The following is a 14258-nucleotide window of genomic DNA, read 5'->3' as shown; positions in this document are numbered from 1 at the left end:
ACAAGGAGATTCCTGAAGATGATCTTGAGACTCACTAGTTTGGGTCAGTAAAACACTTGCCTATCTATCCTGACTTTGAGGACAATCAAGCTGTGATGAATGAGAATGAACCATCATCAGTACAAGCTCAAGAGAAGAAGGAGAAAGCAAAGAAAGAGAAGGCTGCCAAGATGCCAACTCAAGAGGAGGCATCTGAGTACTTTTGAAAAGCAAGCAGGACCAGCTTGGTTATTTGATAGCATCAACTCTGAGGATTGAGAAGGGGTTGGCCACCCTAACTCAAAACCAGGAGAGCTTGGAAAGAATCGTGGAGCAAAAATTCTATGACTTGGATGTGAAGGTAACTGAGATTCAGTCTGTTGTGGAGCAACTTCAAGATGATATGCAGGAGAGGAAGGGCAAGACAACCACTGATGCATTTGCCAGAGTGCCTAGAGCTCAGAGGTCTGCTGCAGTACCAGTTCCAGACACTAGAGCCATTTCATCTGCACCAGCTACAGCTTCAGCGCAACCAGCTCCAACACCAACTCCTTCAGCTCCATCCACATCAACTGAAGCCTTCGTCCTTGGCGTTCTCCGGACACCACCACCTGAAGACCAAGCTTGAGAGACGTTCTAGTGCTATGCATTTTCTATGAACTTTTTGGTAACTTGTTGCCAAAGGGGGAGAAACATGTATAGATCATAGGCTTCGAGAGAGAGCGTTGCTTTTTATTCTCTCTTGCTTTGATGGTTGAACTTTGTCTGTCTTTTGATTGCTTGAGATACTATGCTATTATCTGTGAGACTTGGATGATCATGTGGTTGATCATAAGCTACACTTATGCTTGTTAGATGATATTATCTTACTTATCCTTATATGATCATTCACTTTGCTTGGTGATGAGTGCATGTATTAACTTCTTATCATTTTGAGCGCTCCACCAAGATGTATGTGACATGGAAGAGTAACCCATCATCCTAACTCATTGTGCATTTGCAGTCCAAAGCAAATCTTAAGATATGCACAAATTTAGGGGGAGCTCTTGCTTTTCACATACTTCTCAAAGCGACAATATCTTTCACTCTTATTATCATTTGTCGAAGCTTTGATCTATATGTTGTCATCAATTACCAAAAAGGGGAAGATTGAAAGTGCAACTATCCCTGGGTGGTTTTGGTAATTCCTAACAACATATAGCTCATTGAGCTAACATTATTCCAAGATTAATATTTCAGGAAAAGCTCAATGAATGGCATGGCATGGATGAGGAAAGTGGATCCCTCAAAATTCTAAGGACAAAAAGTTTGGCTCAAGCTTGAAGCTCAAGACTCTACATTTTATATTTTAGTGATCCAAGATCACATTGAGTCTATAGGAAAAGCCAATACTATCAAGGAGGGATGAGGTGTTGCTTAATGGCTTGCTTGCTCAAAATGCTTAGTGATATGCTCCAAAATCCTCAACTACCTTCCCACATCCACATATGACCTAAACCAAAAGTCAAACTTGGCCCCACTGATTCTTTCTATCCGGCACCACCGAGTTTCAAATGTCATAGCCACTGCCACAAATCCTAGGCAAATCGGTCTCACTGATAGGGATCTCGGTCTCACCGAGATGGGATTATAATCTCTCTGTTTCCCTTCGTAACGTTTCGGTCTTACCGAGATGAGCGATCGGTCCCACCGAGATTGCAATGTAAACTCTCTGTTTTCCTTTTGTAACATTTCGGTCTCACCGAGATGAGCGAATCGGTCCCACCGAGTTTACCTGACCAACTCTCTGGTTAGCTTATTACCAAAATCGGTCCCACCGAGTTTGTGTAATCGGTCACACCGAGATTACGTTATGCCCTAACCCTAACCATATCGGTCCTACCGAGTTGCATCTCAGTCCCACCGAAAATCCTAACGTTCACTAGGTTTGCAGAATTGGTCCGACCGAGTTTAACCATTCGGTCTCACCGAGTTTGGCAAATTGTGTGTAACGGTTAGATTTTGTGTGGAGGCTATACATACCCATCCACCCACTCTTCATTCGTGGAGAGAGCCATCAGAACATACCTACACTTCCAATACACATTTTCTGAGAGAGAACCACCTACACTTGTGTTGAGGTCAAGATATTCCATTCCAACCATATAAATCTTGATCTCTAGCCTTCCCCAAGTTGCTTTCCACTCAAATCTTCTTTCCACCAAATCCAAATCCTGTGAGAGAGAGTTGAGTGTTGGGGAGACTATCATTTGAAGCACAAGAGCAAGGAGTTCATCATCAACACACCATTTGTTACTTCTTGGAGAGTGGTGTCTCCTAGATTGGCTAGGTGTCACTTGGGAGCCTCCGACAAGATTATGGAGTTGAACCAAGGAGTTTGTAAGGGCAAGGAGATCGCCTACTTCATGAAGATCTACCGCTAGTGAGGCAAGTCCTTCGTGGGCGACGGCCGTGATGGAATAGACAAGGTTGCTTCTTCGTGGACCCTTCGTGGGTGGAGTCCTCCGTGGACTCGCGCAACCGTTACCCTCCGTGGGTTGAAGTCTCCATCAACGTGGATGTACGATAGCACCACCTATCGGAACCACGACAAAAACATCCGTGTCTCCAATTGCGTTTGAATCCTCCAAACCCTTCCCTTTACATTCTTGCAAGTTGCATGCTTTACTTTCCGCTGCTCATATACTCTTTTGCATGCTTGCTTGAATTATGTGGAGATTGCTTGACTTGTGCTAAGATAGCTAAAATCTGCCAAGAACTAAAATTGGGAAAAGGCTAGATTTTTATTTGGTCAAGTAGTCTAATCACCCCCCCCTCTAGACATACTTTCGATCCTATAGTCTGGGTCTTTGAATACTCACGATTCGGCCTGGGGCTTATCTCGAGGGCGCCGTTCTGGGCTGCTATCGACGTCCCATGCAGAGCTATCCGCCAGGGAAGTCTTTCCCTTCTTGGACGCCTCCGCTTCCAAATCTGTGGAGGCCGCCCTCTTCTTTCCCCCCTCGGGGAGGGGGAAGTTTTCTTCTTCCTCTTCCTCCTCCTCGTCGTCTTCGGCGGCGGAGTGAGTTTCAGCGTCTTCGGACGCCCCGTCCGAAGTACCCTTGGGACGGAGGCCACCTCTAGTCCCCCTGGCCTTCTTCTTGGCCTTCTTCTCCGGCGCCTTGTAGGGTGCCGGAACCAGCATCTTCGTCAAACACGGGATGGCTGGATCCTCGAGCAGTGGATCCAGACACTGAATCCGCTCCGCCTTCTTCGTCCAACCCTGAAAAAACAAATGGGGAAGTTCGAACACCCTCCTTGAATAAGCAAGTAAGGAATACACCTTGAAACAACGTAAAACCTATCGAACTGGCGGGATGGGCCAGGTCGTGCCCACGGTCGTCGGTTGTCTTCGGCCATGTCTCGTTGGCCTTGAAGAGCACCTTCCAGATATCTTCGTGTGTAGTTCCGAAGAACCATTGCAGGGTCTTGTGCTCGGCCGGATCGAACTTCCATAGGTGGCAAGCCCGACTCTGGCATGGAAGGATCCGAAGAACTAGCATCACCTGAATTACATCAACAAGCTTGACGTTCTTGTCCATCATGCTCCTGATGCGCGTCTGGAGCGCTGTCAGCTCATCCGACAAAGACCAATCCAAGACCTTCTCTTGCCAGGAGGTAAGCCGCATTAGGGCCCCGGATTTGAATTCGGGAGCCGCGGCCCAGGTAGTGTCGCGGGGCTCTGTGATGTAGAACCACAATTTCTGCCACCCCTTGACGGTCTCCAAGAAGGTGCCTTTGGGCCATGGGACGTTGGACATTTTGCTCACCATAGCGCCTCCGCACTCGGCATGTTCGCCGCCCACCACCTTCGGCTTCACATTGAAGGTCTTCAGCCATAGTTCGAAGTGGGGGTGCGGAGGAAGGCCTCACACACGACGATGAACGCTGAGATAGTGAGGAAGGAATTTGGGGCCAGGTCATGGAAATCTAGCCCATAGTAGAACATGAGTCCGCGGACGAAGGGATGGAGTGGAAATCCTAGCCCGCAGACAAAGTGAGGGATGAAAACTACCCTCTCATGGGACTCCGGGGTAGGGACGATTTGTCCCTCAGTCGGAAGCCGATGGGCGACCTCCTTGGCCAAATATCCAGCCTCCCGAAATTGGGTGATGTCCTTCTCCTTGACGGTGGAGGCCATCCACTTGCCCTGTGCTCCAGACATGGTTGGAGTGCTTTCTTGGGGGAGGAAAGATGAGAACTTGAGCGCTGGAGCTCGAGAGTGGGTAGGCGGAAAGAGAGAAGGCGTGGGTGGAAGAGATGAATCCTTATCTCCTTATAAAGGCAGTGAATATTAAACGTCTCCCCACTCGTCATAAAACTCGCCTATTCCCCAGGGGCCGTGCAGGCGGCACAGTTGGATTACCCATACCCGTATTGATGAGAATCCCGCAATAAGGGGACATGATCTCTACTTTTGACGAGACGTGCCAATAAAAACGCATCTCAAAATATGGAGCGGCAGGCCGAAAAACGGTTCGAAACAATAACTGCGCAAGGACGTGATATCACGTCACAAAAAGTTGTCAGCAGATTGGACTCGTGAAATATTATACTCTCTGCAGTGGTGTGTGTTTTGCAGATCCGGACACGTTCTTTGTGTTCAAAGACTGTGTTGGAGTATTCGGAGGAGGAACCCGCCTTGCAATGCCGAAGACAATCTGCGCGCCGGACACCTCGTCATTGAAGCCTAGTTCAGGGGCTACCGAGGGAGTCCTGGACTAAGGGGTCCTTGGGCGTCCGGCCTGTTGGACATGGGCCAGACTGTTGGGCCATGAAGATACAAGACCGAAGACTCTCATCCGTGTCCGGATGGGACTCTCCTTGGCGTGGATGGCAAGTTTGATGTTCGGATATGAAGATTCCTTTCTTTGTAACCGACTTTGTATAATCCTAGTCCCCTCCGGTGTCTATATAAACCGCAGGGTTTAGTCCATGGAGACAATCATAATCATATAGGCTAGACCTCTAGGGTTTTAGCCATTATGATCTTGAGGTAGATCAACTCTTGTAATACTCATATTCATCAAGGTCAATCAAGCAGGAAGTAGGGTATTACCTCCATAGAGAGGGCCCGAACCTGGGTAAACATTGTGTCCCATGTCTTCTGTTACCATCGACCTCAGACGCACAGTTCGGGACCCCCTACCCGAGATCCTCCGGTTTTGACACCGACACCCGCACCTTCTTGATCGTGGGTGGTAGTTCCTTGACAGCGAGGCGGTGGCAGCAAGAATGGCGCATCGATGCAACCGCAGGGACTGCGTGGCGGGGACGCAGGCTCATCCTTGATGCAGTGTCCGATCTGGATGCCACGATGGTGCGGGGGTGAGGCTGACTCCTCTTTGACGCGACGTCCAATCTGGACGCCGTGGTTCTGCCGGGGGCGAGGCCGACTCCTCCTTCACCGACAAGAGTGTGGACGCCTGCTTGGTCTTGATGCGGCAGCGCGGAGGGGAGGCCAGCTCCTCCTTCACGCGCGCCAACAACGACGGTGACGGCCCCATATCACGAAACGACCACTCCATCAATAACTCGAGGAGTCAGGGCGAAATCTTCGTCCGCCAGAGCGGCCTCCTTGAGGAGTCGGGGCGGCTGCGGCGGTGGCTTCTGCGGCTGCGGCGGCGGCGCCTGCTCCTCCTCGTCACCGTAGGAGACGACGATCTCCTTGGTGGAGGAGCCGGCTGCCGTGGACGCTGACGGGCCCGGAGGGCGTCTGCGGCGACGCCAAGACCCGCCGGAGGAGGAGCTTCTGCCTACTCCGCCTGCCGGCATGGAGCACCACGACTTCGGCATTGCCGCAACTTGGGTCGAAGAGGGGGAGGGGTCGGTGCTCGGGGAGGGGGTGGTGCATCTCTGTGCAACTCCAACACACTGCTTAAATAGCCGCGACGAGGACAAGGCGAAGCCGGTTAGTCGCTTCAATGCGGCGCAGCGACAGGAGTTGGTTCCTCGGGAACTTGCGTCCGCATTGAAGCGGCGACTGTCGAGAGGTCGCGTCGGTCGGCGCCGCCCTCCCTCCTTCCCTCCGGTCCTATCGCAACATCAATGTTGGCCTCCACGTGCTCTGGGCCGGCATGAATGGGGCGCGGTAAGCGGTGCGTGCATCAGAAGGAAAGCGCGGGAGGGGCGGGTGACGGGTTTTTGATGGGTCGGGGCGGTCAGAAGCGGGATTGGGATCAACCCAGACTCCCGCAAACCTCCCCACATTTGTCTCCGGTTTGCGGGAGAAATCGTGTCCGGACAGCTCCACGGACCGATACAAGTCAGCGTTGGATGGCTTCCGCTGTTCGGGCAATGCGGTTCGAACGGTTGCGAGATGTTTACGAGTCCGCCTTGAAGATGCCCTTAGCGCTTCATGAAATATGTCGAAAATGCAATGAATGTTGTCCAATTTAAACAAAAATCAACCAGTTTGCATTGAAATCGTTCGATTTGTTCAAATCTGGTTTGAAGTGAATATGAGCATAGTTAGATGACCGGCTCCCGCATAACTGTCCACAGACAAGTTCGAAGGCATCGGCGGACAAATACAATGTCCATTTACGGGTCAGGGTTAGAGACGTGGTAAATACGTAAATTCCGGAGCGGCAGCGGTAAGCTTGGCGGGCACGGGCAGCACGGGGAAGGGATCCAAATTCCAGGCAGCCAATAAATTCCCGACGCGGCACAACTCCAAAACCCCGTGAGTCCACGAGTCTGACCGAGTTGAAGTCTATGGTGTGGTGTGCTGTGGTGATGCGGCGCCGTTCCCCTCCTCCTCTGGCAAGCACACACGCGCTGACGCTGGTGCCGTGGCGTTCCGTTCCAGCCTGCAGAATGGAGCAGCATCCAGCTGTATGCACTCCACTACGGGCAGAGCCAGACCGTCCTCTCGGCGAGTCCAGAACCTGGTGTCTGAAAAACAGTGGATCCATCGTTACAAGTTAGCAACCCCACTTGATTTTGTTTTTACTTCATGAGTACGTAGTTAGCACTCAAAATCATCAAAGTGGAACGACTCAAACCCGAATTGGCTATCGCGTGGTTCGGCACGCAACAGGAGGGAGATGCATCATAATGCTGGCTGGCTGGCAACAAGTTAATAAGGTTAAAAGGGAATGGAACAGTGAGGCGCCACAGCGTCATGTTGGAGCTACAAAAGGAAAGGCGGAGGTGGAGCTCCTTTGGTAGCAAGGAACGCGCACGGCACGGTCATGAATCAGAATGAAAAAGTGGCTGCCTTACGCGATAAGATTGCGCTACAGCTCAACGCGCAAAAATGCATCCCAGTCCCAGATCAAGCAGCGATGAGAATGAGATGGCTAGAAAAGAGTATGCCTACTCCGTTGAACACTCGTATAATCTGCTTCACCTACATTTACTCATAACCTGACCAAGGCCCTACGCTGCACTACTTGAATCAATTACGGAAACGTTTTGTCAGTAGTATATTAGTATTTGAACAGCATTTCATTTCCGACACTCAAGTTTCACGTGATTGCTGCAGTGCGGTGCAGAGATCGCGCGGGTGGATGCCTCCAAAATTCCTGCGCCCGTTCCATATTAAACGACCCCGTCGAATGCCCTGAAATTATCTATCCCTTTGTTTATCTCAGACAAGAACAATAATGCTATATTTTTTGCGAATTAATACTACTACTACTAGTGACGACAGGTGATTTTGATAAACAAACAGGAGAGAACTCTGACAGAGATATGGGCGACCATAAACAAAGACGAAACAATTAAAACCGCTTCTGTTCTTTCTTTGGAATTGAAGAATCTTCTCAAGATGGTTTGGAAACAAAAACAGGTTTTGCCTAGGGTACAAACTTTTGCGTGGAGGCTTCTTAGAAGGGCTTTGCCTACAGGTTTGCGAGCTAGTCGATTCTCTGTGCATATATCTAAAAACTGTTGTAGGTGCGGCCATCAGGAGGATGAATCCCATTTATTTTTTCTTTGTCCCTTTGCTCGTGCGGCTTGGTTTGACTATCCTTGGTTTATTAGGTCTGATGTTTTAATCCAAGGTCATACTTCCATGCATTCTATCCTTATTGCCTTGCTTCAAATGGGACATCCTAATGGTTCTATCTCTAACATTCTTAATTTCTTATGGTGTCTTTGGAAGGCTAGAAATGATTTTCTTTTTGACAGGAAAAAGGCTCTTCCTCATCATGTGCACATTGCTACTATGGCCTTGTCCTCTGATTCTTATAATGACTTGCCTCGTTTCTCTAAGATGCAGGTGATGCCACAAGTTCTTTCTCCTCCTGATCATCTTCCTATACAGGGTCGAACTCTTAAGTCGGATTTGCTCATTACGGGGACCAAAATATTTTCTGACGCTGCTTTCAGAAGTTCAAAAGTTCCTGGTCTATATGGAGCAGTTGCTACTGGAATAGGGGTCTATCTTGTTTTGCCTCAAGATCGTTTTGAAATCAATGTGCAAATTTAAGCATCAGCTCCTCCCACTACTTCTCCTCTACATGCAGAAGCTCTGGCTCTTTCTTTTGCAGCTCAAGTGGCTAGTAAGCTCAATATTTGGCAGCCAACCTTTCTCATGGATTGTTTCTCTTTATCTTTGGTGGCTGCTACCGGCAAGATTATGGAATCTACCACCCCTTGGAGCATCAGGAAGCCTTTGGCTGATTTCTTCAAGCATGCTAACAGCTTGCAACCTCGAGTGTTTCACATTTCTAGGGAAATTAATGGCATAGCACACAATGTAGCTCACCAGGTTCTTCATTCTAGGGTTGAACCTCAAGTTTGTTGCTTCGCTTCAGCTCATAGACATAGTTCCTGTCCTGTGCTGTCTCTTCTCTCAAATTTTCAGGTTCAGGAGTTTGTAATTCACGCTGTACACTGTTTCTGAGATGAAATGAATTTGGCGCTTCGAGCGCCTTTTGTTGTTCAAAAAAAAAAAAACCGCTTCTCCTTCCTAAGCCCAAACGAACGACCATGGTCAAACAAGAAAACGAAAACAGTTCTCCATCTCGTACTACGCACCCATCGCTTTCGCCGGACCCAACACAACACAGCGATACCAGTGCCAGTACTTTTGTTAAGCAAACGGCCAAAGCACCCGGTCCCTAATACACTCCCCCACACTAAGTCCCTCCTCCCCACTTCAGCTCGTCCCCCGCGCACGCCGAAAACCCACCCTTCCGTTCCCATTCCAAGCCGGCGGCGGCGCCGGCATTGCGGGAGGTGGTGGTAGGGGATCTGTGGGATCGGGAGAGCCGGCGGGGGCGGGATGAGCATGTACGGGAGGGACCCGTGGGGCGGCCCGCTCGAGATATGCCACGACTCGGCCACGGACGACGACCGGAGCCGGAACCTCGACCTCGACAGGGCGGCGCTCTCGCGGACGCTCGACGAGACGCAGCAGAGCTGGCTGCTCGCGGGGCCCGGCGACCAGGGCCGCAAGAAGAAGAGGTACGTCGACCTCGGATGCCTCCTCGTCAGCCGCAAGCTCTTCCTCTGGACGCTCGGCCTGCTCCTCGCCGCCGCCGCGCTCGCGGGGATCGCCGTGGGGATAGCCAAGGCCGTCCCCAGGCACCAGGCCCCGCCCACGCCGCCGGACCAGTTCACCCTCGCGCTGCGCAAGGCGCTCATGTTCTTCAATGCCCAGAAATGTCAGTGCCCCTCTGCTGTCTTCTGCCCTTCATTTTCGGTTTCAAAGATTAGGTTTTGAATTGATGCTTTTCGACCCAGTGGATGTTCTTTTGGTTCTGATTTAAGGCGTGAGCTGCGCCGAACCGCAAATGCGAGATTCCCTTTCTTTATGCGGTGTTTCTGGTGGTTTTCTAGATGCAAATTCATCATTTGGGTATTCTTATGCCTTAGCTTAGTTTTATCTGTTTTTCTGTACCTCAATGGGGGAGGACAGTTGCCCTTAAACCCTCCCCACCCACCAGATCCATTCTGAAGATTTTGAAGAATTATCCTCCCAATTAAAAATATATTTTATTTGATTGATCTGTTTGCTCTGAATTTTTTTTCATCTGTTTATTCTGCAAAATTTCTGCAGCCGGGAAGCTGCCGAAGCACAACAATGTACCATGGCGCGGCGACTCGTGCCTCAAGGACGGACGCTCGGACCAAACATCCCGGCGAGACCTCTCTGGTGGCTACTATGACGGCGGAAGCGCTGTGAAATTCAACTTCGCATCTGCCTTCTCCATGACCCTCCTCAGCTGGAGCGTCATCGAGTACAATGCTAAGTACGAGGCTGCCGGGGAACTTGGCCATGTCCGTGACACAATTAAGTGGGGGGCCGACTACCTATTGAAGACCTTCAACTCCACGGCACATTCCATTGATCGCTTGGTTGCGCAGGTAAAAAGCAACTCTGGATATGCATACATGGACACAAAGTTCCTGCCACTCGTTCATTCCTAATGTGAATTTTGTTTGAGGGCGCAGGTGGGTGGTGCTGCAATGTCAGACGGTCCGAGTCAGCCCAATGATCATTATTGTTGGATGAGGCCAGAGGACATCGACTACCCACTTCCAGTCACCGAGTGCCACACTTGCCCTGATCTTGGTGCTGAGATGGCCGCAGCATTGGCCGCAGCATCCATTGTGTTCAAGGATAACAGGGCTTACTCCCACAAGCTGTTACACGGTGCTACCACCGTCTGGGACTTTGCAAGGAAGGGAGGTAGTCGTCAAACATATAGTGTACCCCGGTCAGATGCTGCAAAGTTCTACAATTCAACCGCTTATTGGGATGAATATATTTGGGGCGGTTCGTGGATGTACCTCGCAACTGGCAATTCATCATACCTGCAGTTCGCAACGGATACCAAGCTTGCAAAGAATGCTCACATTTACTCTCGTCCCCCCAACTATGGGGTGTTCAGCTGGGATAATAAGCTCCCTGGTGCACAGGTAATGTATTAGCGTATCTTGGTTTCGTTTAATTCTCAAGACATTCCCCATGCTGACCCATTGGCATTTTAGTTTGCATGATACTCCCTTCCTAAACTAATATAGAAGTGTTTGGATTACTACTTTAGTGATCTAAACGCTCTTATATTAGTTTATAGAGGGAATACTAATGTAAGATGTTTTTGACACTTCTCCCTCCGTTCCGAATTACTTGTCGCAGGTATGGATGTATCTAGATGTATTTTAGTTCTAGATACATCCATTTCTGAGTAATTTGGAACGGAGGGAATACACTAGAGTCAAAAACCGTCTGACCGTCAGGTTATAGTACTATTGGGACCAAATTTCTTTATAATATCTCACCCAGTTTACCTGCAGTACTAGTAAAGCGTGTGGTCAACTTGTCCTACCATGTGATAAGCATTAATGCTGACTAAGTACAGGGCACTTACGATTGTAGCACAAAAGGTTTCCTGCTTGGTGGATATACCAAGGATTCTGTTGAAACCATGTCAGTGTTATCATGTTTTCATCTTCTGTACTTTGGAATTCTTATCCTTGAAAAGGATAGCCATAATGAAAACAGCCTTCAGCATGGAACCTACATTTTGGATTACCTAGTTGAGAAATTTGTTATTCGCAGAATCTGATGTTTATGCTTGTAAAGAACCATGTGACAATCCAAGCAAACCACTGTCAGTTAGCTATACAGTAGGATTTCATAAAAAACACTATACAACATGTTTCAGTTTAGGTGTCATACAGCATGTTAGCGTTGCTTTGTAGGAGAATTTAGGGCTAAGTTTTTGTATTACCATGTGCCCTAGCTTGCAAAATAAAAGTTATATTAATAACTAATATGACTTACCTTTACTTATTTTGCATTGTTTGGCGTTCCAGGTTCTTCTGAGCCGGTTAAGGCTCTTCTTGAGTCCTGGGTATCCGTATGAAGAGATGTTAAGGACATACCACAATCAAACCAGCATCATCATGTGCTCTTACCTTCCAAATTTTAGATCTTTCAACAGAACAAAAGGTTTGAACTCGCAACTTGCTAAAAACAAATACATGATCACCTATTGAATTCATTGGACAGTTTACTGAATTATCTTGCATTACAGGTGGTTTGATACAGTTGAATCACGGGCAGCCACAACCACTCCAGTATGTAGTCAATGCTGCATTCCTTGCTTCTCTGTTCAGTGACTATCTTGAGGCTGCAGATACCCCTGGGTGGTATTGTGGCCCCCATTTCTACTCCATCGAGGTTCTTCGCAGTTTTGCAAGGACTCAGGTAGGTTTCTATCATTTGAATATCTGAACATATTTTTGATCTGGTATAATAGTAATCTGCGTGCCTGGTTCTAACTCACTACATGTGTCAGATGGAGTACATCTTGGGCAAAAATCCTTTGAAGATGAGCTATGTGGTCGGGTACGGAAAGCATTACCCCAAGCGTGTTCATCACCGTGGTGCGTCGATCCCGAAGAAGAAAGGTGTTCACCCTGGCTGCAAAGGGGGTTGGACATGGAGGGACACCAAGAAGCCCAACCCTCACATCATTGTTGGAGCCATGGTGGCCGGCCCTGATCGCCATGACGGCTTCAAAGACATCCGGAAGAACCGCAACTACACAGAACCAACCCTAGCGGGCAACGCTGGTCTAGTCGCAGCATTGGTAGCTTTATCGGGTGAAGGACATGGAGTGGACAAGAACACCATGTTCTCTGCTGTGCCGCCAATGTTCCCTTCGCCCCCGCCGCCTCCAGCACCATGGAAGCCATAATGGCTGGGTGTTTAGAATAGAACAGTGGAGACGACGACATAACCGTTTATTTTTATTTATTTTAGTGTAGTATCATCACCATGCCATGTTGTTTGCTATGCAAGGACTATGTTGAACGAAATGCATAATGACCTAAGTTAGTACTAGTAGTTTTCCCTCGTGTACCTGTAGCTGTGGGAAGTGGGCTCATATATATGTCTGACACCATTGTCGTCTTGAAGCAGCGAGAGGATGCACAACTATTGCCTCTGATCTATATCTGTACTTTGTAGACATCAAATTTATAATCCACAATAGAAAAAACGTGCTTCACATCACAAAACTGAAGTAAATTTGCCCGTTGCAAGTTCAGTTTTAAAACCACTACATATCCATAGCATTCATGCCCTGAGGCAACCACTTGTGTCCACATCCCTGACGGGGATTTGGATCATTTGCCCCACTTTACATGGGGTGATGATTTGCCTCATTGTTGTGTCAATGGTTAGGGTTATCAAAGTTAGAAGTAAACTAGGGCAAAAGATGGGGATTTGGATCATTTGCCCCAATTTACATGGGGTGATGATTTGCCTCATTGTTGTGTCAATGGTTAGGGTTATCAAAGTAGAAGTAAACTAGGGCAAAAGATTCAATTTCTTCATCCCTGGCCTGGACAAGACCACTCAGATCAAATTCATGTTGGCGAAGCCATACCACCCCCACTTCAGCGTCATGAGGTGCTTCATGTTCTTGGTCATGCGGGTGCTCGTTTCTGTCTCGGGTGCGCGCTCCGCCCACTCTGGAGCGTGGCGATGACCGATAGTTTGTACATTGTCTCTGTTAAGATAACTACTACTCCCTCCGTTTTTAAATATAAGCGATTTTAATATGAACTACACACGGATTATATAGATTCACTCATTTTGCTCCATATGTAGTCCATATTTAAATCTTTAAAAGGTCTTATATTTCAGAACGGAGGGAATATGAGTTAGTGTTGTCATTAGCATGAAGCAACATTGAGTATTTAGTGCTTAGTGCTAGAATATAGAAGGACCAAGTCCTCTCTTGATTATGGATGATCGACTTATTTGTAACTGATGTTGTAACTCAAGCTGCATGTTTAAAACTTCCCCCGTCTCAAAATAAATGTTGCTTATTTATTACAAAGTTGTACTATAATGACACTTATTTTTAGATGGAAGGAGTATATAAAGAGAGCTCTCCAGTGAGGTTCATCATGGCTTAAACAACAACATTAAGAATTTTGAATGGTATCAGAGCGCCCACTTCAGGACAATGCGCAACACCGGAGGCCGCACCGAAATAACAAAGGGCACTTAACCATGGAGGAAATATCAGGTGCTCCTATGATACAAGCTCACATCGGTTGCTGAATCTACGAGTGGAGCTTCTCGACTTATGCGTAATTACTAGACTCCTAGTTTTTTCTAGGAAATTTGCCAGAGCTCCTCAGATGACTGTCGGATCTCAAATCCAATGTCGAGCTCACAAGGAAGCGTGGGAGGCTAGGGAGCACATGACATTTCCCCTCGGACCACAAAACCACGGCCCAAGGGAATGGGAAAAAGAAATGGT

The 14258-nt window shown here is 48.3% G+C and overlaps 1 protein-coding gene across 1 annotated transcript; it reads left to right on the top strand.

Annotated features, from left to right (window-relative positions):
• Positions 1–9091: 9091 nt before the first annotated feature.
• On the top strand, positions 9092–12903 carry LOC119285581 (endoglucanase 9-like). The gene is made up of 6 exons (XM_037564885.1): positions 9092–9635; positions 10031–10338; positions 10426–10893; positions 11794–11929; positions 12015–12187; positions 12279–12903. The coding sequence occupies exons 1-6, from the start codon at positions 9254–9256 to the stop codon at positions 12678–12680; spliced, it is 1869 nt and encodes a 622-aa protein (XP_037420782.1). The 5' UTR covers positions 9092–9253; the 3' UTR covers positions 12681–12903.
• The last annotated feature ends 1355 nt before the right edge of the window (positions 12904–14258 follow it).

This window comes from Triticum dicoccoides, chromosome 4A, assembly GCF_002162155.2.
Source record: "Triticum dicoccoides isolate Atlit2015 ecotype Zavitan chromosome 4A, WEW_v2.0, whole genome shotgun sequence".
NCBI classification, from domain to species: domain Eukaryota; kingdom Viridiplantae; phylum Streptophyta; class Magnoliopsida; order Poales; family Poaceae; genus Triticum; species Triticum dicoccoides.
The sequence above is the reverse complement of the archived record's forward strand: the minus strand, read 5'-3'. Positions and strand labels throughout refer to the sequence as shown.